We start from the raw sequence: 23,678 nt of genomic DNA, 5'->3' as shown, positions 1-23,678 counted from the left end.
TATTTTAGATGTTGCGAGCATCCCATGTATTTTAGAGGTGTATTTTAACGGAGTTTTGAGCACTAAGTATATTTTAGATGTTGCGAGCATCCTGTGTATTTTAGAGGTGTATTTTAACAGAGTTTTGAGCACTAAGTATATTTTAGATGTTGCGAGCATCCTGTGTATTTTAGAGGTGTATTTTAACGGAGTTGTCACGCCAGCTGTGTGTGTTGTAGCGGTCAGCACGTGTAGCGACATCTCGTCAACGCTGATGGTGGCGGAACCTGACGACGACGCCACTCGCTTCAACATCTCGGGCACCCCTTCGGCAGAGGTAGGGAAATATTTTGGTTTTTGGTCCTTGTTGATTGGCTAGGCTAGTGGGTTTCATTTCATTTTCTTTATTATCCTGACCAGTCATTGTAGTCATACTGAAAATAACACAAAGAGTTTTTGTTTGTTTTGAGGGTTCTAATCTTCTTCTTCGTTCATGGGCTGAGACTCCCACGTTCACTCATGTTTTTTGCACAAGAGGATTTTTGAGTCACTTGAGAAAAAGTGACTCTATGTAATCGGTCAGTGTTAGTCTGTCCGGCCGGCCGTCCGGCCGGCCGTCCGTAGACACCACCTTAACGTTGGACTTTTCTCGGAAACTATCAAAGCGATCGGGCTCATATTTTGTTTAGTCGTGACCTCCAATGACCTCTACACTTTAACGATGGTTTCGTTGACCTTTGACCTTTTTCAAGGTCACAGGTCAGCGTCAAAGGAAAAATTAGACATTTTATATCTTTGACAAAGTTCATCGGATGTGATTGAAACTTTGTAGGATTATTCTTTACATCAAAGTATTTACATCTGTAGCCTTTTACGAACGTTATCAGAAAAACAAGGGAGATAACTAGCCTTTTCTGTTCGGCAACACACAACTTAACGTTGGGCTTTTCTCGGAAACTATAAAAGTGACCGGGCTCAAATTTTATGTGAACGTGACTCATTGTGTTGTGAATAGCAATTTCTTCCTGTCCATCTGATGCCTCATATAATATTCAGAACTGCGAAAGTGACTCGATCGAGCGTTTGCTCTTCTTGTTACGTGTATGACCGTTTTTACCCCGCCATTCAGGCAGCATACGCCGATTTCGGGGGAGGCATGCTGGGTATTTTCATGTTTCTACAACCCACCGAACTCTGACATGGACTACATGATCTTTTCCGTGCGCACTTGGTCTTGTGCTTGCGTGTACACACGAAGGGGGTTAAGTCACTAGCAGGTCTGCACGTAAGTTGACCTGGGAGATCGGAAAAATCTCCACTCTTAGCCCACCAGGCGGCAGCGACCGGGATTCGAACTCACGACCTCCCGATTAGGAGGCTGACGTCTTGCCACCACGCCACTGCGCCCGTCTGTTCATGGGCTGAAACTCCCACGTTCTGTCATGTTTTTGCACGAGTGGATGTTTTTGTTTTTTTACGTGTATCAATCAATCAATCAATATGAGGCTTATATCGCGCGTATTCCGTGGGTACAGTTCTAAGCGCAGGGATTTATTTTTTTATTTTAATTTTTTTATTTTATGCAATTTATATCGCGCACATATTCAAGGCGCAGGGATTTATTTATGCCGTGTGAGATGGAATATTTTTACACAATACATCACGCATTCACATCGGCCAGCAGATCGCAGCCATTTCGGCGCATATCCTACTTTTCACGGCCTATTATTCCAAGTCACACGGGTATTTTGGTGGACATTTTTATCTATGCCTATACAGTTTTGCCAGGAAAGACCCTTTTGTCAATCGTGGGATCTTTAACGTGCACACCCCAATGTAGTGTACACGAAGGGACCTCGGTTTTTCGTCTCATCCGAAAGACTAGCACTTGAACCCACCACCTAGGTTTGGAAAGGGGGGAGAAAATTGCTAACGCCCTGACCCAGGGTCGAACTCGCAACCTCTCGCTTCTGAGCGCAAGTGCGTTACCACTCGGCCACCCAGTCCTCAGAGTGTATGACCGTTTGTACCTCGCCATTCAGGCTGCATACACCGATTTGAGGGGGGGGGGGGGGGGGGGGAATGATGAATTAAAACCTTATAGGTGAAACTGAAGCTTGAAAGCCAAGGTAAACTCTACAGGAATGATGAACTAAAACGTGACATTCAAGGCAAAACGTTTGCAGGAGAATCCGTCGCCGAACAAGCGGAGTCAGAACCAGTTCCAGTCGTGCGGCATCACGGAGTGGACCTCGGAGCACGTCTGTCATTGGCTGATGGCGCTAGAGTTGGAGAAATACACCTCCACCTTCACGGACAGGGACATCACTGGCAGTCAGCTCTTGCTGCTGGACGGCTCCAAGTTAAAGGTGAGAGCCTGCACTTTAATCAGATAAGACACCCATACATGCACAACCTGGCGCTGACCTGATGATTGATTTTCTTCTGCTGGTGTGACCAAGCCACCGAGACAGACTCATTTTTGACTCACATGCGAAGCAAAAGTGAGTCTATGTACTCGCACGAGTCGTCCGTCCATCCGTCCGGGGATGTCCGGCCGTCCGGAAAACTTTAACGTTGGATATTTCTTGGACACTATTCAGTCTATCAGTACCAAATTTGGCAAGATGGTGTATGATGACAAGGCCCCAAAAAACATACATAGCATCTTGACCTTGCTTCAAGGTCAAGGTCGCAGGGGCCATAAATGTTGTCTAAAAAACAGCTATTTTTCCCATTTTTCCCATTTTCTCTGAAGTTTTTGAGATTGAATACCTCACCTATATATGATATATAGGGCAAAGTAAGCCCCATCTTTTCATACCAGTTTGGTTTACCTTGCTTCAAGGTCAAGGTCACAGGAGCTCTTCAAAGTTGGATTGTATACATATTTTGAAGTGACCTTGACCCTGAACTATGGAAGATAACTGTTTCAAACTTAAAAATTATGTGGGGCACATGTTATGCTTTCATCATGAGACACATTTGGTCACATATGATCAAGGTCAAGGTCACTTTGACCCTTATGAAATGTGACCAAAATAAGGTAGTGAACCACTAAAAGTGACCATATCTCATGGTAGAAAGAGCCAATAAGCACCATTGTACTTCCTATGTCTTGAATTAACAGCTTTGTGTTGCATGACCTTGGATGACCTTGGTCAAGGTCACATGTATTTTGGTAGGAAAAATGTGTAAAGCAGTTCTTAGTGTATGATGTCATTGCTAGGTTTAGTTATTTGACCTTGACTCTGAAGGTCAAGGTCATGTAAAGGTCAAGGTCAAGCATGTGAGTCGTATGGGCTTTGCCCTTCTTGTTCTCAATTCTTTTTCAGTTCCTGGGATGATGTGACACAATGTTTTACCTGACTGATGCTTCGCATTATGACGTCTTCTCTACCTTTTCTCCCTTATGACGTCAGAGATGTCACTTTGGAATACACGGTCAAGATACAAAGCCTTGGTTTGTTCAGTGGACGTCGTTTGTCATTAATGAGATAAAACATCAATTGAACAAACCAAGATGTCTCCTTGACCCTCCCGTCCACAGTGAAATGATGATGTCAAAAGCCAAGTAAAGTTGGAGAAGACGTGTTAATGCGAATAATGGCGTCAAGCAAAAGTTCTGTCACTTCTTATGCAAGTCTCCTGAGGAAATGACAAAAAATATCAAGAAAACTTGACTCAGTGACTCATAGATAGTATCCATGTTCCACCCCCATGTAACCACTGAAGCATGTAAAATACCTCTGTCAGTTTGCTAGAAGTGCAGTTGGCTGATTACACACACACACACACACGCCTGGGTAGCGCAACTCTTGTTGCTGCTAGCTTTCCACTGGGACGAAGCGACCCGAATTTTCCAGCGATGGGATGATAAAGTAATGGAAATACAGTGGAACCCCTTTTTAAGACCTCCAAAAATCTGAGAAAATCGGGTCTTAAAAAGAAGTCTTAAAATGGAGGTACATTTACAGACGTTATCAACACAAAGTCTTAGAAAAAAAACAAGGTCTTAAAAGGGGGGGAAGTGTTAAATTGGGTGTTCCAATGTAGTTGATTTTCTGGTCTACTCTGTTTGCAGACACTGGGCATCGTGAACAGCAAAGACCGAGAGTTGCTGAAGAAGAAGATCAAGGAACTGAAGGCAGCATCAGAGAAGGAGAAGAAAGAGAAAGAGAAGGAGCAGAAACAACAGGAGAAGGAGAGAAAGGCACGCGAGAAGGAACAGAAGAAGCAGTCGCAGAAAAAGAAGTGACCTTCGTTGTGAACTATTATTTTTGCTGGGGCATTGCAATCATGACACTGTACTGTGTTTCGTACGCAAGACATAGCGCTGAAGACGAGACTGTGTGAAAGAAAGGGAAAGTGATTTCATGACCTGACTTGAGAAACTGAAGAAGACGAATGCACGAAAGAACAAACTTTATTTCACAAGGATAAAGGTTTGAGGCGCAATGCCTTGTCTGACAACCTGTCCTTAAGAAAGAAGGAAAGAGAAGACGGCTATGACTTCATTCCAGTGAGGAGGCATTCTTGTGCTGAACCTCTCCGTTCAAGATGACAGAAGAGTATACCAGTACAGACAAAGAATCAAAAGTAGACAAAACTTTTCCTTCCAGTATTCTCAAGGAAATGATTTTGGGCCAGCAGAAATGTGGCGTTCAGGGCATCTTGATTTTGATTGCCCTGCCAAACTGAAGAGGGCAGTTTGTTTTGATTAGAAACAAGGCTTGCCATCTCTGCAGAGAATGCTGTAGGGATTGGCATACTTAGGAAAAGTTGTGCGTAAACTGATATTCTGAATGTGTACAGTACAGTCGTGCTCAGTGGAGAAAGATAGTACTCTGGGCAAAGTGTATCGTTTGGTATATGTGGACATGACGATAGTCTGACGTTGACATTTTCATCTTATTAGGTGAACAGTTCTGTGTGATTATGAAGAAGAATTAATTTGTCCTGTGCACTAGTTCAATCTGTTCATTGTTGTGTATTCATCTGATCTTTATACTGATTGCACACAATTACATTGCTCCCAAGAAAATTCCTTTCTCTTTTGCCGACTAATGAATGATTGTGAATTGGCAGAAACCATGTGTGTTTGATAATATTCTTCCTTTTAAGAATGATTGTAAGGCCCCCCCCCAAAAAAAAAATAGTCTGTTTACGGTAACATAGGCCAAAAAAAATAGGGTCAGTACGTTGAGATTTTTTTTTTCTCTCTCAAAAAACCCATAATTTTAAGTTATTTTGCCAAAAAACACTTCTTTTTTTTTCCCCAAATGCCAAAAAAAAGTCTAGGGTCGCGCGAAAAAATAGGGTCGGTCGGGATACCGTAAACAGACTTTTTTTTGTTTTTTTGTGCCTAATGATAGATGATTTGTAATGTTTAATAATGATAGATGATTGTAATGATCAATCATTTTTGTAATGGTTAATAATTATTCTTACAGTGCCACAGTCTCATTGATTTTATAATTTTTAATATCAGGCATCCATCCTTTTTCTTCCACATTGTACAAATTATACAGAATGAGGTGTCTTTGTAATATAATTATGTTTTATAATCTAAGAATTTATGTTAAAGACAACAACAGAACTTGCACAGTTACAGTTGGATCAACTGTGACTGGAAGCGACATATACTTTGGTGCAGATATTAATCCATTACTATCAGTGTTATTATTTTATGCAGAGTATGTTTTATTGTTTTTTAACTTCATATCAAATATCGTTAACTTCTCCTATGTCACATGATTATTTTTTTTTATAACTCTTATTTTAATTCCTACCATTGTAATTAAGGCTCCATTCTGTGCGAGATGAATAACAGTGCAAATCATCCATATCATTTTCAGTTTTCTGGAATTTCAAGAATGCATGACTATTTTTGGGGAAACCGTTGTGTCAGTTATTTCACTTGCGCTGTTTCAGAAATATTTCACCTGAGTGCATTGAGTTAAAATTTGTTTGGGATGTTTGCAAAATACATTAGTGACAGGACTTAAGGTTACAAAATCAGCATATGAGGGTGTTTCTGAGTTTGACAATTAAGGTACGGAAGATGATGCCAGAAGTTCAGAAAACTGAAGTCTCAGATTACAGTTAAGGTGGAGAAGGGTATTACAAATATTCAGTATCACAGGTTCTGTTAGCAGGCTGCTGAGTACAGCGAGTCACTGTTAAAGCGCACCATCTTAGGACCACATTACTCTTGTGTACGTATGTTTGTAAAAGTTCATATCGAAAAGTGAGAAATCGCTGCACAAAAGAAGACGTTCTCAGTCAAATCTCACACACAAGTTTTGGTGCTTGAAGCTCATTTGCCAGGGGGATTCCATAGTCTGGCTCAAAGCTCAAAGTTCAAGGTCACAACAAGACCAAAGGTCATTGATCAATATACTTCATTTAATGCATTAAGTTTTGTACCATGCACTGTCTAATTGTGCACAAGACAATGCCGATCAAGTTAATCTTTGTAAATCTCATGTCAGGAAATAACCTTGCTATATGTTGCGTTTGTCGTAATTCTGTGTCAGAGTTCACCTTGACCCTTTCGTGTATAGCACATCATTTCCTGAAGTTTGTGAGGTCAAGATAACTGAGTGGATTTTAAGTACTTTTACAACATAATCTTGTGTTTTCATTGCTTGTGTATGTGGACCCTAGCTTTGACAGCATATGAAACAAGTGTTAAACTCCACTACCTAATTCTCACACCTTGCATTATTTTGTATGATGTATATGTCTCAGAAACACGGGGTCATATTTGTTGAAATGTCTCATTTTTCCCATCAGTCTCGTACAATTTAGTAAGCTGAGCAAGGGAAAGGTTACGTCACCTGTGATAGGTAACAGATCTTTCCTGGAGTTTACTTGACTTCCATCTGAGTGTCTCCTGCAAAGATCTCCTGTACTGGCAGTTTTTCGAATACTTTGCTCCTGAGCTCACTGACCTTATTTCCTGATCATCAATGGGAGTGGAATTAGTAATTGAAGTTTTATTTCTGTTCATGACCTTGACCTCAAGTGTTAGCGTGAGGTATTGACCTTGACCTACTTTTGTGAAATGATCACAATAACCTAGCTGTCGTTTTTCTCAGTGATTGATGTGTGTTACTGTTCCATATTGTAAAACCTTACAATGGCATCTACAACTCTGTGACAGGTTCTGGTTCACAGTTAAAATCAATCGTTCCTTCCAAGACAACAGCAAGTGAGGTTGAGCTTTTCGTACAGGAAGTGAAAGTGAAGCCGTGTTGTTCCCAACCTCAGAGGACAAAAGGTCAGTTAGACCATAGACCATTTATCCTGGACCGCCAACTAGCTCTCTCTCCGCTCTTTCTCTCTATTACGAGGTAGCGGCACTCGCATTTAGGAACCTACGCTTACATGGCCTTTCAGAAATCGGGGGAATGTCATATCCGGTGTCGATTGTAAACATGGACGAAGTTGCCGAGGTAAGTTCTGAAAATGCTAAAATAAACTCAGCAAAAGTGCATATGGAACATGTTTTTCGATGAGTTTTGTTAAGTTTAGTTTGGAGTTCTGGAAAATCCAGTTCATTGTCACCTCCCATTGTCACAAATAACTGGAGCGTGCTTTCTTTTCACTGTCTTCGAATCGCTGGCCTTTCAAATCGGACGTCACGCGCCCCTGAAAGTCGAGAGTCGTAACCTCGAAGGGTCACGTGACGAGTTGGCGGTCCAGGCTATTTGGTCTATGGTTAGACTTACATAGGAAATATGTATAGGTCCAAATGTCCTGCTTTGTCCGCTTGGTATGAACATTGATGGTCAGAAGACCTTTAACCCCCCGCGGGTTAGGGGGAAGAATTTACCCGATGCTCCCCAGCATGTCGTAAGAGGCGACTAACGGATTCTGTTTCTCCTTTTACCCTTGTTAAGTGTTTCTTGTATAGAATATAGTCAATTTTTGTAAAGATTTTAGTCAAGCAGTATGTAAGAAATGTTAAGTCCTTTGTACTGGAAACTTGCATTCTCCCAGTAAGGTAATATATTGTACTACGTTGCAAGCCCCTGGAGCAAATTTTTTATTAGTGCTTTTGTGAACAAGAAACAATTAACAAGTGGCTCTATCCCATCTCCCCCCTTTCCCCGTCGCGATATAACCTTGAACGGTTGAAAACGACGTTAAACACCAAATAAAGAAAGAAAGAAACCTTGGCCCAGACCAATGCGTCAAATCAAAGAAGTATGCATCAATAACCGAAGACTGAGGCCCGGGAACAACACTGGTGAAGGAAGTCTATCGTCCATATGTACCTGTGCACTTTGGGTTGGGAGCTAACTTGACGGTTGGCGAGTTCAACGTGGATTTGAATGTATTTATGCTGAAGTATGAGTGCCAAAACAGCAGAACTAGAAGCGTTCATCTATATACTGTCTTCCATTTGAAACTACACACACACGGAGATTGATCTTTAAACTAATAGTACCTTATGTATGTGACTACAGTTTAATTATGATTAATATTTTCTGTACCTCAATTGTTGCCTTAGTGAGATACACAAACCGACTATCTTTTATATTACAGTACAACATTTTCTTTTCTCTTGAGAAGTTGAAATGTGACCCTCCACCACGAAATGAGTCGCATGTCACCTTGCGCGGTTCTGCGCTAGGCTTAATATAAGTCCGGGGAGTGTCTGGTAACAGTGTGAAGGTCACCTTAGTCACAGGCTTATAACTCAAACAGTTTTCGCTCTTTTCTAAAACGGTTTTCACCACTGGATAGAGCATAAAAAACTGTAAAAATATGAAAATCATGCAAAGGTGACATGTGACTCATTCCGTGGTGGAGGGTCACAAATAGTGTTTGAACAGGTATGGATGCATAGGCTTCAAACTCAATGATTAAATGTGACCAAGTATGCTAGATGTTCTTGTACATTTGCTTCCTTTCTAAACTGGACAAACATATGATCTGTTTATTTTAATGTGTCTTTAAACTTCAAATTGACAGATAAAAGCCACCTTGATCTCAATAACCCACTCTTTACTATATGACAACGTTATTTTTCTTTACCATATGACAACTTTATTTGTAAGTTTAGGGTATGCTTAAATTGTGAAATAAGAGGGGGAGAACATACACGCTGCTAGGAGGAGGGAAAAAAAGGGCAGTCAAATTTTAAGTGGTGTAAATCAGAAGCTTAATGAACAAAAACCAATTGCCAAAAATTAATGTATTTTGTGACTGCAAAAATCTTTGATCCTGTTTGACTTGTTTTTGTATTTAAACAGAAGTGTGTGTAGACTTTTAGAAAATGTATAAAATATACATGACAATGTATCAGCAAAGTAGAACCTAGTGTGTATCAATTGATGAGAATACGGTACAACTGAAAAAAGATATTTATGTTTAGGTCATACATGTACTTAACCCTTACACTGGTGCAATTCTGTAACACGTTACATAGCCACTGGTGAATTAACAGAGAGAAAAATAAAGAAAAACGGTCATATAGGTTTTCGCATCCATGGGAGGTAATCGGAACCGACCAAACAGACTGAGCCAGTAGCGCGACATATGTCGTGACAACCAGGTGACAGTATACGTAATGTAGCGCGACATATGTCGCGACAACCAGCCTAAGGGTTAATCCTTGTTTGCAAGTGGATGCAACTGCATGGCTTACTCGTTTTGGTTGTACACACATTTCAAATGACAAGGTTCCCATGCCACTAATTTTTCTCCCACAGTTTTTGGTTTATATATTATACTTAGTATGCAAACGTTATTGATACGTTATTATATACAATAATGATTGATTTCATTTACATATTAAATGATATCTGCTGTCTCAAAAGCTCTCCCTTGTATGGTATGGGTAGTGACAAAACAATAATGACATTGACAGCATTAAATTTCTCTCATAGAAAAACAACAGTTTTCTATTCCGGTATAAAAGTATAGTACAAATAGAATTTGAAAACAGAGGCTTTTTGGCCACATGTTATCATTTTAGACTGGTTTTCTCTTGGTTAGTGGACATTAGGCCAAATAAAAATATATGTTGGTTTAGGGTAACCCGACCGACCCTATTTTTTCCCGCCGACCCCAAAACTTTATTTTCATTTCTCAAAAAACCCAGCTTTTGGCACATTTTGCGAACCATACCGAGACATAGGGAAGTAACTTCCTTTAAAATTGACTAAATTAAAAAAATAGAAAATACATTAAAAAGCCGACCTATCTCTTTTGGTCACGTTACCCTAAACATTTTTTTTTGGGGGGGGGGGGGGGGGGGGGGGCCTTAAGCTAAAGAAACAAAATAACCTGCAATGCTAAAGATGAGGTTTGTACTAGGGGGAAAAAGTTTCTTTTTTATATTTTTATTGGCATTTACTAACTGAAATGCCACAGTGAATGACTGAATCGGTTGCGGGCCGTTCATCTTGTGCACTAGCTCAGACCTGTTTACCCTTACGATTTTGGCGTAATTTATTACGATTTTCTGCAAAAAATACGCCATTCCGCTATCCGTGTCAAGACTACGATTTTCATAAATAAAAAATTTTTTTTTTATTTTTTTATTTATTTATTTTTTTTTTTATCAATTCACATGTTTGGCATTGTTTTTTTCAATGGCAAAATGGGGTGAAAAAGCACAGGACTGACCAGAGATCATGTCTGTCTGATGAGACGCTGGAGAGCCTTATTCTAGTGGTGAAGTCTCGCCCTCACTCATTTGGCAAGCGCAAGTACAGTAGAGAAGCGCTTGACACACTGAGAAAGGCCTACTACGAGCAAAAGAAAAAGAATCAGTGATGCATGTGCTTTTGGTGTGATCTTCTTTGAAATTATGATGACTACAAAAACTGACTGATGTGTTTTGTTTGTGAATGGTGGATATATGTGCATGATTGCGTTTCGCAGACACAGTTGTCATGTGCGTTGTAATTGGCGACGAATTTTGGATGATTACTATTTTTGTGCCAGGATTACTATTTTTGGGGCTGAGCATTACTCCAAAACACTTATGGGGGTAAACAGGTCTGCTAGCTGCATCGTTTCCTGCATGCCAGTGATTATTTACTGCAAACCCACCCAGCACATTCTGGTCACAAGACTCCTTGGTCAATCAAACTGCCAGTGTATCAACACAATCATCTTATTTTTCTATGGTTGGTACTTGTCTTGCCTTGTGAGGTGTAAAAGAAATGTTTTCTGCATTATCATGATGGGAGTGATGGAGATTTACTATGGTTTTAGCGAAGAAGGGGGAAGTATGGTTGTGCAAAAAGTTTTGCAAGTGAAGCTTATTGTGAATTACTTTGGGGGGGGGGGGGGGGGGGGGGGGGTGCAATACTGTTTGTTTGATCTGCCATTTTTCACCAAAAAATAATTAAAGATCAAACTTTGTGAATGGAGTGGCGTGCTGTGAGAAAATTGTAATTATGCTCTACTTTGGTTAACACAGTGGTCATTGCTGCCATTTACTTACTGAGGTTTTAACAGGATGCCTTTATCAAGCAGTTGAAGTGAAGATGTGTACATATTTTTCATAAGTTATCACTAACACTTGCAGTCCATGGGTTCTTTGTTGTGTAATTTTAAGCCACTGAACAAATGAGACAAACTCTCTTATTAAAAAATAAAGTGTTTTTCTTGGGATACAGGGAGGCCCATCTGCCAAAATAAGAAATGTTGCTGTCTTTTTTAATTTTTTATTCAAGATATGAACAGTACAGTTTGCTACAGATTTGTGATGACTCACATTTATTGATTTATTTTTAATTTTCACTGAGTTTGAGGGATTCGAGAAAAGAGAGTATGAGAAAGTGGGTGTGTGTTTGGAAAGAGAGAGCAGGGGCGGACGAGGGGGGGGGGGGGGGGGGGGTGCACAGGGTGCAGGTGCACCCCCCCTCCAGCAAAAAATAAAAAAATTTGGAAAGCTGATTCTATGACTATTTCTAAGTTCAAATGGCACCAGATCGCACCATTTTGCTTCTTAGGGCCAAAAATGTTTCCGGGGGGGGGGGGGGGGGGGGGGCATGCCCCCGGACCCCCCTAGCAAATTCGGGCGCTTCGCGCCCATCACATTCACTTTCAATTCAAAGTGCACCCCCCCTTACAAAGCAACTGATCCGCCCCTGGAGAGAAAAACACGGCAAGAGATTTCTGCTTTGGTTGAAATGACAGACGAAACATACCCAGAATTGTATTATTTTTGCCAAAAGGAAACGGATTCAGGCATTACTTTACATTGTTCTTGATTGTTTTCTTGTTATTTGTTTTTGCCAGCTGTCAAGCATTTGAAGTTACTGGCTGCAATACAACTTTTTCCCTCAGAAAGAAATTAGTGTGCATTTTTGTTTCAAAATATATTGAATTTGTCCCTGATACTAGTTTTGTTATTTGTCATGCGGAGAATTGCCTCACGAGAATGGACAAAACTACATTTAGAATTCTGTGATGTCACCTAAACATCAGTCCTAGTCATTCAAACCACCCTTTATGGCCTTTGTTTGTCTTTGTTGAGTTAGTTTAACCTTTTAGGCTTTAACACAGAATGTTTTATTGTTTTAGGTTAAAGAAAAAATGCAATGATTAGTTCCATGATTGGATCAGTGAATGTGTTCATTTATTCATAGTTAGCTTTTCCCAGGCATAGATTGTTGATAGGGAGCGACATATTTGAACCTAGATTAAGGCGTATATGTGTGTTAACTGCCATGTGTGTACTATTAAGCCTGTCAGATGTAACAATGTTTCAGAAGTTGAGATCATCTTTCCTGGACCAATTTCTGTTTTCTCCCATTATGATAGCTCATTTGGTCACTCACAACAAAAGGCTGAGAAAGATATTAGTACTTAACAGGTGTTGCCAGTAATTTTGATAAAGTGAAAGTATGAAAATGTTTATTACAAAGAGAGAGTGCTGAAAGAAGGAAAGGTATGCATCATTATTTCATCTGTGTTAATGAAAGAGTTTTGTAAAAATGTATAGTAAAACAAGAACGGTGGATAGATGTTGATATAACTTTACTTCAGGTAGTGCTAATATTCATGTTTCTTTAAAAAGAAAAAAAAAAGAGTAGAATACTTATATGTATGTCCCTGTCTTCTAATTGAAATAGTGTATAAACTCTCTTGTAAAAGAGAGAAAGTAGAGCAAACTCAGTTAGTTTCAAGTGCGTTCTTTGTGTGTAAAACGTGTCTTGTTCTGTCTTAGGTTGGCAACAAAATCAAATGTGAAAAGTAGTTTTGTGTAAGCAATGATCATGTGAATGCTCAAAAGAGAGACAGATTGTTTCATCTACAGGATGAATTAACTGGCAGTGTGCATCAGAGATACTGTACAGTTATCTGTTTGTAGTCAAATAGAACTGAAAATTTTGGGTAGAATTGTCGTGAATTTTAACCTCTGTATCAGTGCAAAAAGGTTAGGTTGGACATTTTAATGGTCCGGTGTACGCAGAATGTACTTTTGAAATATTTTTTAAATATTGACATGTACTGTGCTGTAATGTAATAAATTATCAACCATCATTCTAACTTTGTACAAGTTTCCATGTTTTTTTTACATTCAGTAAATATTTGACTGGACGCTTTTGTTGTGGACTGAAGGTGTGTGTATGTTGTGTGTGTGTGTGTGTGTGTGGTGTGTGTATGTGTGTTTCAATTCCCATAAAACTACTGGATAGAAATCAATCAAACATAACACATGAATTCCTCCAGGTAATAAATAGCCCTACACTTCTTTCTTCGTTTTGACAATAAATTCATCTAATTGTTTGATGACACCATTTTTGTCTATTGAAAAAATTGAGGTCGCACTGTATCGGTAGTATCGACTGCATAATTTTACAATGAAATAATTTGATATTTTTGTCAAACAATCTTTGACACGGCCCGGACTGAGGGGTTGTATTTCAGCTTGAAATCGAATTTGTCTATACATCGAAATGTTCACTCGGGTCTTCGAAAGTTTACAAATACTAAATTGTCAGAAAAATTATTTCTCCAATACTTCTTCTTCATTTATGGGCTGAAACTCCCACGTTCACTCCTGATTCTGCACGAGTGGGGTTTTACGTGTATGACAGTTTTTACCCCGCCATTCAGGCAGCCATACGCCGCCTTCGGGGGAGTTCCTCCAATCCAAACTGGTGGGTTCATGCGTTACAAACTTGACCACAGACGGACCTGGGCGGAGTCCCGTGTGCGTGGTTAGCATTCAGATTGTATTCTGTTTCTCCTTTTACCCTTGTTAAGTGTTTCTTGTATGGAATATAGTCAATGTTTGTAAAGATTTTAGTCAAGCAGTATGCAAGAAATGATGTCTTTTGTACTGGAAACTTGCATTCTCCCAGTAAGGTCATATATTGTACTACGTTGCAAGCCCCTGGAGCAATTTTTTATTAGTGCTTTTGTGAACAATTAACAAGTGGCTCTATCCCATCACCCCCCTTTCCCCATCGCGATATAACCTTGAACACGACGTTAAACACCAAATAAAGAAAAGAAAGTCTCCACTGACAGCTGTCTGTCACTGTCAGTCCCAGTTCTTGTGGAGTCATTCAGTGATACGATGGGACTAAAGTACAATACAGGAGCTTGTATCAAAGTTATGTACACTGACACGCAGACACAGAGAGAGAGAGATAAGGGGGCGGAACACACATACGTGGAGCCACACGCACACACACACACACACACATTCACCTACACGCGCACACACACTCAAGCCAGCACACACACTCTCTCTCTCTCTCTCACACAGACATAGACACTGATACACGCGCACGCACAAGCTCAAGCAAACACACACATTCTCTCTCTCACACACACACAGACACACATACACGCGCACGCACAAACTCAATCAAGCAAACACACATTCTCTCTCTCTCTCTCTCTCTCTCTCTCTCTCTCTCTCTCTCTCTCTCTGTCACACACACAGACACACATACACGCGCACGCACAAACTCAATCAAGCAAACACACATTCTCTCCTGCTCTCTCTCTCTCTATCTCTCTCTCTCTCTCTCTCTCTCTCTCTCTCTATATATATATATATATATATCTCTCACACACACACACACACACACAGAGTAACCGGCACGGTTGGCCTAGTGGTAAGGCGTCCGCCCCGTGATCGGGAGGTCGTGGGTTCGAACCCCGGCCGGGTCATACCTAAGACTTTAAAATTGGCAATCTAGTGGCTGCTCCGCCTGGCGTCTGGCATTATGGGGTTAGTGCTAGGACTGGTTGGTCCGGTGTCAGAATAATGTGACTGGGTGAGACATGAAGCCTGTGCTGCGACTTCTGTCTTGTGTGTGGCGCACGTTATATGTCAAAGCAGCACCGCCGTGATATGGCCCTTCGTGGTCGGCTGGGCGTTAAGCAAACAAACAAACAAAACACACACACACAGTTTTGCTGAACATCGTGACAGAGCGCTCACAGTCACTGTCACATGATTCACTGGAGACAACAGCATAGCTACTGTTGGAGCAAAGACAATTTATTACAATTTTCTCCATTTCACATTTATCACACAGCCCATGGTTTGCCCCACACAAATTCAGGAAAGATGTTTGGCCAATGTAATTGGCCACAACAAAATGGAAAGAAAAATGATAATTGTTTTTGTCTTTTTCAATTTGTCAGTTAGCCTGTACACGGACTTCCAGTTTTTGAACAAATTGGATTTTGTCTGCTTTCACAGTTTAATAACTCTCAGTGTAGCAATCTTAGACTTTAAATTAAAATTCTTCAAATTCCAATGGGCTCTTCAGTTAGCATAACAACAACAACAACAACAACAACAACAACAACAACAACAACAACAACAACAACAACAAGTCCACCACCGATGGGTGGTGAATGTTACTTTCTGTAAGACGTCGGGGCTTAGCCACTTGATAGCAGGTGTAGGGCCTACTTCCGTTGGCTTTAAGCCAAACCAGGCTAATATAAATCATTTGAGGAGGAAGGCCCATCTTGCAGTGACAAATTACTGTCGAGAACGAACCACGAACAGGGGTTTAAAACGACAAAGCGGCCATTGCAAGCGTTACTTATTGTCACCAGCATATTTTTATGCATACTGATTTTTTCTTCCTCTGAAAGCAAAGTGTAGAATCAGCGAAAAAAGTGTCCTGCATGACATGTTTTCGTTTTCAGCATTTCTTCCCCTTAAAGCTTTCAACGCCATTTTCGTTGCTTCTGCACAGCCGCCTCCATATCTTTGTCCCTCATTGGTAGTCTGGTAGTCATGCTGAGAAAAGACGTCAGGATGGAAATGACGTCATTTGAGGCTTTGCGCAGAATGACGTCATGTAACGTTTGGGGAGAGATAATGCCAAGTTAGCGAATCATTCCTTGACGCTCTCTTTCATACTAGCACCCCGACGTTTAAAACTAACAAAACAAAACAAAACAAACACAATTTCTAGAAGAAGTCGTGTAACAAAGGTGAACAATGGTGCACATTTTGTTACTTCAGTTTGTAATCTTGAGAGATAACGTAGGTAAATTGCCGATGACGATTCAGACTTTGGTTTCGGTGATTAACGAAAGAATGGGTAAGACTATTCATGGAGTCAGTCGAGGCTTTTTCAAGACTCGAGAGTGACGACATTCATATTTATATTCATAAGCCCAGTCAGGTACAAAAGTCGTCTGATATAAATTATATTAGAAACATGTTTCATATAAATGCCTCATAATTACTGACCAAAGAAATTGAGAAATTAATAAATGTCATTGTATTCATTGCAAACATGGATCTTTTAAAACATCACCGTCACACACACAAAGACATGTAAAAAAAAAACCCACCACAACAACAACAACAACAACAACAACAACAACAACAACAACAACAACAACAACAACAAACGTTTGTGTGCTCTCAGTTGCTTGCAGAGGACGAGAAAAACTGCATTACTGTGTTGTCGTTCTATACCTTGGTTTAAAGGTCCTTGTCTATACATAATTTATACCGAAATCGCCATTTGACCATTAAAATGCAGAGTCTATTATCTACAAATATCAACAATACACCCCCTTTCGATCAGGAAAGACGAAGCCAGTGTAGCCATTTGAAAATTCATTGTAGTATTCCAGCGTAGTACTCATAGTAGGATATCCTTATTTGGAAAATGCCAAGCGCAAAACTCCTCTCAAATCCCGTGCATTTCGTGCGTTTAAAAAAAAGCGTGGACAGCGCTCCAGTGTCAAACTGTTGCTGCACTTGTTTGGGCGTGGCTATAAGCATAGTGACATGAATTTGATTGGTCAGTATTTTTAGGCAAAGCACATGTTCTCAGCAAACAGAAAACAAAATATTGGAAGCGTGAGTCACGCTACCCAAAATTAAAATCTTTTTTTACATATATTTTTTTTTCTATAACTTTTTTCCCCATGGTTCATTCATCATCTGACATAACTTTTTAGCGAAATATAACCATAAGATTATTGAAAAAAAGCAAAAATGTAGACAACCACCTTTAACACACGGATGCCGTTTGGCGTCGGCAGCGGGCAGAACGCAGAAACTTGTCTCAAGTCGCCGGCAAGGCTGTCACACTGTTGTCAACTGCCGTAAACAGTCGACTGATTAGTCAGGTCTGAGGGCGAGGAGGATGAAGCAGAATCTGAACCGTTCAGCAGCGCGGGATCTGTTGAGCAAGTTCTGGCCAATCTGTTTGGCTCAATATAGACAGCTGAGCGGGACCGAGGTGCACGAGAAAGTGACGAGAAAGTTACAAACCGGGTGGGAGCCAGCCGCGGTGTTGGATTGGTTGAAATTGAGATTCGTTGTGATTTCAACGAATCAGACCCCGCGGTTTGTTCTCTCCCGTTTGGGTGGCACCCACTTTTGCTCCGTGCCCCTCAGCCCAGCACTCGGGGTTGGGAGGCGCTAGGCGTATGGTGCATCGTACCATCAAGGTCGCAGGGGGGCAAGATCAAAAGTTGAGGAGAGAGAAGCAGAACGAGAACTCAGCAGCACGAGGGCCGTTCAGCAGGTTGTTGCACAGCTGTCTCAGGAAGATCTGGCGAAACCGTGTGTAGTCGGGGTCACCCGTGCGCACTGAAATAATAAATAAAAACAAATAATAAATCATAACCCGGCCAATGAGGTTGAACGCTAATGACAGGATTCAAGAGTTTCACTACACTCTCGCTTTGTGTTGTTGGCTAAATCAATGAAATATTTAAGTAAGTATAAATAAACACACGTAAATAAGCACAAGTAAGTAATGAATAAACGAACAAATACACACATACACACACACACACACACACACACACACACACACACACACTGACACACGTACCCACACACACACACACACACACACACACACACCCACACACACACACTCACTCACACACTGTGACACACACACACGGTGACTACGAACAAAAAATGATGAACGTTAATCATGTGACGTGACAGGTCAGCTTCCATATAAAGACATTCTCAGTGTCGCACCCATGTCGCACCCAGGATGATTTAAGGCATGTCGTGCACTAACTCAACCTATAACCCAGTTTTTTTGGACCGCTTTTTCAGTTTAAAAGAAAACACACACACCAACGACCATGGACTAGCTTTAAAGTTTGTGGTGCAAATCTAAGTACGTAGCAGCCTTCTCGCGTACACCATTTGGAGGGCCCGGTAGCTCAGTTGGTACATTCTAAACTGAAGTAGTATTCCATATTTGAACACCATTGAATCTCTTCATCATCTTTGTTCATGGGCTGAAACTCCCTAGTTCACTCATGTTTTTGCACGAGTGGATTTGTACGTGTATGGCCGTTTGTACCCCGCCATTCAGGCAGCATACGCCGATTTCGGGGGAAGCATGCTGGGTATTTTCGTGTCACTATAACCCACCGAACTCTGACATGAATTACAGGATCTTTTCCGTGCGCACTTGGTCTTGTGCTTGCGTGCACACACGAAGGGTGATGAGGCACTAGCAGGACTGTACATAAATTGACCTGGGAGATCGGAAAAATCTCCACCCTTAACCCACCAGGCGGCCGCGGCCGGGATTTGAATTCACGACCTTCCGATTAGGAGGCCAATGTCTTATTTATCCTTGGCGGATGATGACATTATTCAATTTTACTACTGGAAAACAGTTTTACTGCAGTAAAACGAGTAAAACTAAATAATGTCATCATCCGCCCCAACAGTCGGTTTTACTGCAGTAAAACTAAAATGAAGATTACTGCAGTAAAACACGAACCCAGTTTTACTGCAGTAAAAAATGAATAATGTCATAATCCGCCCAAGCAGCCGTTTTTACTGCAGTATTCTTCATATAAGTTTTACTGCAGTAAAACGTTTTGCTTGTTGTACGATTGAAATGCGTGTGTTCCCCCTCTTTTAGTCACGGTCGTAGACGAGTCCAAGATTACCCAGAACACCTCATCATCCGCGAGTTTTCATTGACACCGGAAGCGCTCATTCGACAGACTGGCACCGTTCAGCCGCCATCTTTGCCCTTTGGCCTGTATGCTAGATGCGAGTTGAACAAACTGATATGCGCTCTCCGATTGGACCACAGGCTAAACCAGAAGAAATCATTCTCAGGGGGAACAGGAAGCGAGCGGGGCCTTGACGGTTCTGGTTCTGGTTCTGGTTTTACTGCAGTAAAACTCATTTCAGTTTTACTGCAGTAAAACCGAATAATGTCATTGTTCGCCCAAGCAGACGTGTTTTCTGCAGTAAAACTCATTTCAGTTTTACTGCAGTGAAACTGGGTTCGTGTTTTACTGCAGTAATCTTGATTTTACTGCAGTAAAAATGCCTGCTGGGGCGGATGATGACATTATTCAGTTTAACTGCAGTAAAACTATTTTTACTGCAGCCTTAAACTTTTTTACTGCAGTATAACTGAATAATGTCATCATCCGCCAAGGACACTTATCCACTACGCCCGTCACCATTGAAAGATTAACGCGGTTTTGCCGCAACCTCTGTTCTGTTGCCAGGAGTGGGAGGGGTGGAGTGGAGGGGGTCGAGGGTGGGTGTCACCCATAGTGAATACAAAACAGAGAGAGGGTAAAATGGATCTTACCTACCAACACCCAAAACAAAAAGGAGCGAGAGAATAAAATAGCACTTACCTTCTAACGACCAAGACAAAAAAGCGAGAGAAAAACATGGCACTTACCGATTATCGCGCGCCAGGGAAGAAAAAGGGATCTTACCTACTAAGGCGCTCTTGGGAATGCCTTCAGGGCTGAGGGTCATACCAGGGGGCAGCCACACAAGTTCTGTATTCGGAGGAGTTATTTCCCTTCCGGGTAATCCAGGCCTTCCTCTGTCCCCACGCCATCTCTGGTTGTAGAATCGGCCGGATCTTCCTGGAGAAGGCAGACTGGATATGTCTGTAGGCGTCCGTGTGTCCACGTTTAGACGATGGTAGAAAGGGAGGGTAAGAAAAATAAAAACAAATAAATAAATGAAGCGAGAAAAAAATTTCATCTAACCTACGAACGCTCCCAAGAAAAAACAAGTCGCGTGAAGCGAAATTAAAACATTTAGTCAATCTGTCGAACTCACAGCAATGAAACTTAACGCTCTGCGGCATTTACCGGTTCGCTTGTCGCTTGAAGTGACAAGCCAGTATAGCGCATAGTCCGGGCTTCGTTGAAAATTGAGGATGTGGTAGTTATTGCAGCCTCAACTTTCACAAAAAGCCGTATATGACGTCATTAAACGATATTTATTTTTTTTAAATCAAGAAAAATAATCTGGGGATATCGTTTGCAGGAACTCTTATGTAAAGATTCATGAAGATCGGTCCAGTTGTTGTCTCTGAATCGCTCTACACATACACTCAGACACACAGACAGACACACATACACCACCACCCTCGTCTCGATTCCCCGTCTAGGTTAAAACATAAAGTCAAAACTTGACTAAATGTAAAATAAAGCGAGACAAGCAAAATGGTACTTACATTCTAAGGCGGTCCTGGGAATGCCTTCCAGGCTGAGGACGGTACCAGAGGGAAGCGACACGGCAGGTTCTGGAGGACTGGCTTCAGGAAACATGCCAGTCGCGGACTCAACGGCCTCAACGGCTCTAGGAGGACTTGTTTCCATTCCGGGTGATCCAGTAGGCCTATGTCCTCTCGCCAGGATGTCCCCACTCCATCTCTGGTTGTTGAATCGGCCGTACGCTCTTCCCGGAGGAAGCAGACCGGATAGGTAGTCTCTAGACGTCCGTGTGGCCACGTTTGTGGCGCTGGTAAGGGAGGGTAAGGGTAGGGCAGAAGCGGAAGTGGAGGGTATTTTGACCGAGCCCTGTTCCCGCCGGTTGACCCCCCACATCTGGTTGTAGAACTGTTTGAAGTACTGACAGCTCCCCTGGTCAACACAAAGCAGGACCAGAATGGCGCCCAGCAACCATCGTGAAGAACTGCCCGACATCGTCAGAAACTGTGTATAGATGAGATGGTGGATGGTATGTGAAATGAAAGACCTTCTGGTGACGAGACGAACAATGGGAGCACGGTGTTGGTGTCAGTACAACTTTCTTGACAACCACTCTTGTGAGTCTTATGTAAGAAACAGAAGAAACCAGATGAACACAGATTAAAGTACTTCGTGCTCTGGTCTAGTGCTTTCTGGTTTGATTACTCAGCGAGAAATTGGACTGTTCGGGAACAGAGCCGCACAGTTCGTTTGGAACGAACTGAGGAGCTCCGAGCGAACGTTGAGCTCGTGAAATTAGACAGACACAAATTCAGAGCTTCACAGTCCTTTGGAACGAAGGGAGCTCCGATCCACGTCAGTCGAGCTTACACCACACTAGTTGTGAATGTGGCTTACACCGTGGTCTTGGCTATTTCATTAAGTCTTTCTCCAACGAAGTCTTGCCTGACGAGTCTGACTGAGTCCGGTAATGGCCGAAACTCTTCCCCTGACCCTGACCCTGACCCTGGGCAGACTTCCTGGTTGTGGGGGACAACTTTATCCTGTCAGTGCTTGTCACAGCTCTCGTGTCGCCTGGGTAACAAAAGCCAACTTGTCTCACTTCACGTTGACACGTCTGTAAAACTTGGTCCAAGAATAATGGGCACAAACTGGCCTGCTGTCTCTCTCGAATGCTGGACTGACTATCACTCAGCCTTCCTGATGAATAACCTACCACACTGTCTCTCAGTATTCCTGGTTAATAACTCACCACACCGACCCAGTCACACGACACACAAGGGCATCTGCAGGAATCTCTTACATCAGCAGGTACATCTCGTATCTGCAAGAATCTCTCCAATCTGCAGGAATCTCTCCCATCTGCGGATAAACATGAAATAAGATCAGAGTTTTCTGGTGTGAATAATCCGGCGCGAAGAGCTTGTCTTGTCCGTTATGTATTCACCTGTCCTGCTGAGTGTTCGCCGGAAAGGTTATGTCACGCACACATACGCCTGATGTGAATATGAATTTACTAGTCTTGCGTCGACAGTCGTGCTACAGTCTGCATAATATATGTATATAACTCAACGAACACTTCATTTCATTCACAATTTGTCAACAATCTTTTTTTTCTTTTTTTAAACCTATTCTTTAGAAGTGTCAACTTTCCTTCACTTTCACTTCTACACAAAACTGCTACAGGCGGTTTTCAGTCTCAACATGCGACAGAAGAAAGCCTCCGTAACTTCAAACAATCGCTAGGACGCTTTTTATATTCAGTTATTAGTCACCCAAATCGTCCATGACCTACCCCCCGCGGGTTAGGGGGAAGAATTTGAAACCCGATGCTCCCCAGCATGTCGTAAGAGGCGACTAACGGATTCTGTCTCTCCTTTTACCCTTGTTAAGTGTTTCTTGTATAGAATATAGTCAATGTTTGTAAAGATTTTAGTCAAGCAGTATGTAAGAAATGTTAAGTCCTTTGTACTGGAAACTTGCATTCTCCCAGTAAGGTCATATATTGTACTACGTTGCAAGCGGCCCCTGGAGCAATTTTTTGATTAGTGCTTTTGTGAACAAGAAACAATTAACAAGTGGCTCTATTCCATCCCCCCCCCCCCCTCTTTCCCCGTCGCGATATAACATTGAACGGTTGAAAACGACGTTAAACACCAAATAAAGAAAGAAAGAAAGTCCATGACCTTAAAAAGAGTACATATAAATCAACAGTTCACGTGCAAATACACAAACGCTGCAAAACAGGCCGCTTGGTCGACTGACTCGTGCGGACAAATACAACGCCTCCTCAGTCAATGACTTGTAATAATAAACAGATCATGTGCGAACGCAAATAGGATCGGTCAATTTAATTGGTCTCCTTACAAAATAACGCCTCCACAATGATATGTTTTTGTCTTTTCTGTTCGTGGGAAGCTATCGCCGAAAAGTAGGTTCAGTGCCCGCAACAACAACAAAAATACAAAAACACCGACGTGTGAAAACAAGAGAGGCTGCCCACTCAGGTTAACACTGTCGCGTCATAGTGAAGGTAACGAAATAGGTGTGCGTCATAGTGAAGGTAACGAAATAGGTGTGAATATGATTATGTACCTGTGGTAATGCCCCTGCTGACAGAAGTGTTTCACAGAAGTGTTACCGTGTCCATGTATAGTCTGACGCACTAGGGTTGAGGTCAGGCTTTCTGTGTATCTATTGTTGGCTCTTGTAGCACACATACATCTGTACTTCAAGGGAAAGAAACGCGGAAGAGGTGGGTG

General features: G+C 41.7%; 2 protein-coding genes across 7 annotated transcripts in view; one reads left to right on the top strand and one right to left on the bottom strand.

Annotated features, from left to right (window-relative positions):
- Positions 1–13,503, top strand: part of LOC138959932 (uncharacterized) — a 123,797-nt gene extending 110,294 nt beyond the window's left edge. For all 6 annotated transcript variants that reach the window (XM_070331609.1, XM_070331611.1, XM_070331610.1 and 3 more), the window contains 3 exons: positions 219–316; positions 2,166–2,348; positions 4,064–13,503. In XM_070331609.1, coding sequence (XP_070187710.1) covers positions 219–316; positions 2,166–2,348; positions 4,064–4,237 — 455 coding nt within the window. In that variant the 3' untranslated portion in view covers positions 4,238–13,503. The remainder of the gene's footprint in view (positions 1–218; positions 317–2,165; positions 2,349–4,063) is intronic.
- A 3,965-nt stretch (positions 13,504–17,468) lies between these two features.
- Positions 17,469–22,645, bottom strand: LOC138959931 (uncharacterized). Its single transcript, XM_070331605.1, has 3 exons — positions 20,940–22,645; positions 20,185–20,364; positions 17,469–18,049 (listed from the first exon to the last, which is right to left on the bottom strand). The coding sequence occupies exons 1-3, from the start codon at positions 21,409–21,411 to the stop codon at positions 17,925–17,927; spliced, it is 777 nt and encodes a 258-aa protein (XP_070187706.1). The 5' UTR covers positions 21,412–22,645; the 3' UTR covers positions 17,469–17,924.
- Positions 22,646–23,678: the final 1,033 nt, after the last annotated feature.

The sequence above is a fragment of the Littorina saxatilis genome, linkage group LG2, assembly GCF_037325665.1.
Source record: "Littorina saxatilis isolate snail1 linkage group LG2, US_GU_Lsax_2.0, whole genome shotgun sequence".
Lineage (NCBI taxonomy): Eukaryota > Metazoa > Mollusca > Gastropoda > Littorinimorpha > Littorinidae > Littorina > Littorina saxatilis.
This window is presented reverse-complemented; position numbering and strand designations above follow the sequence as displayed.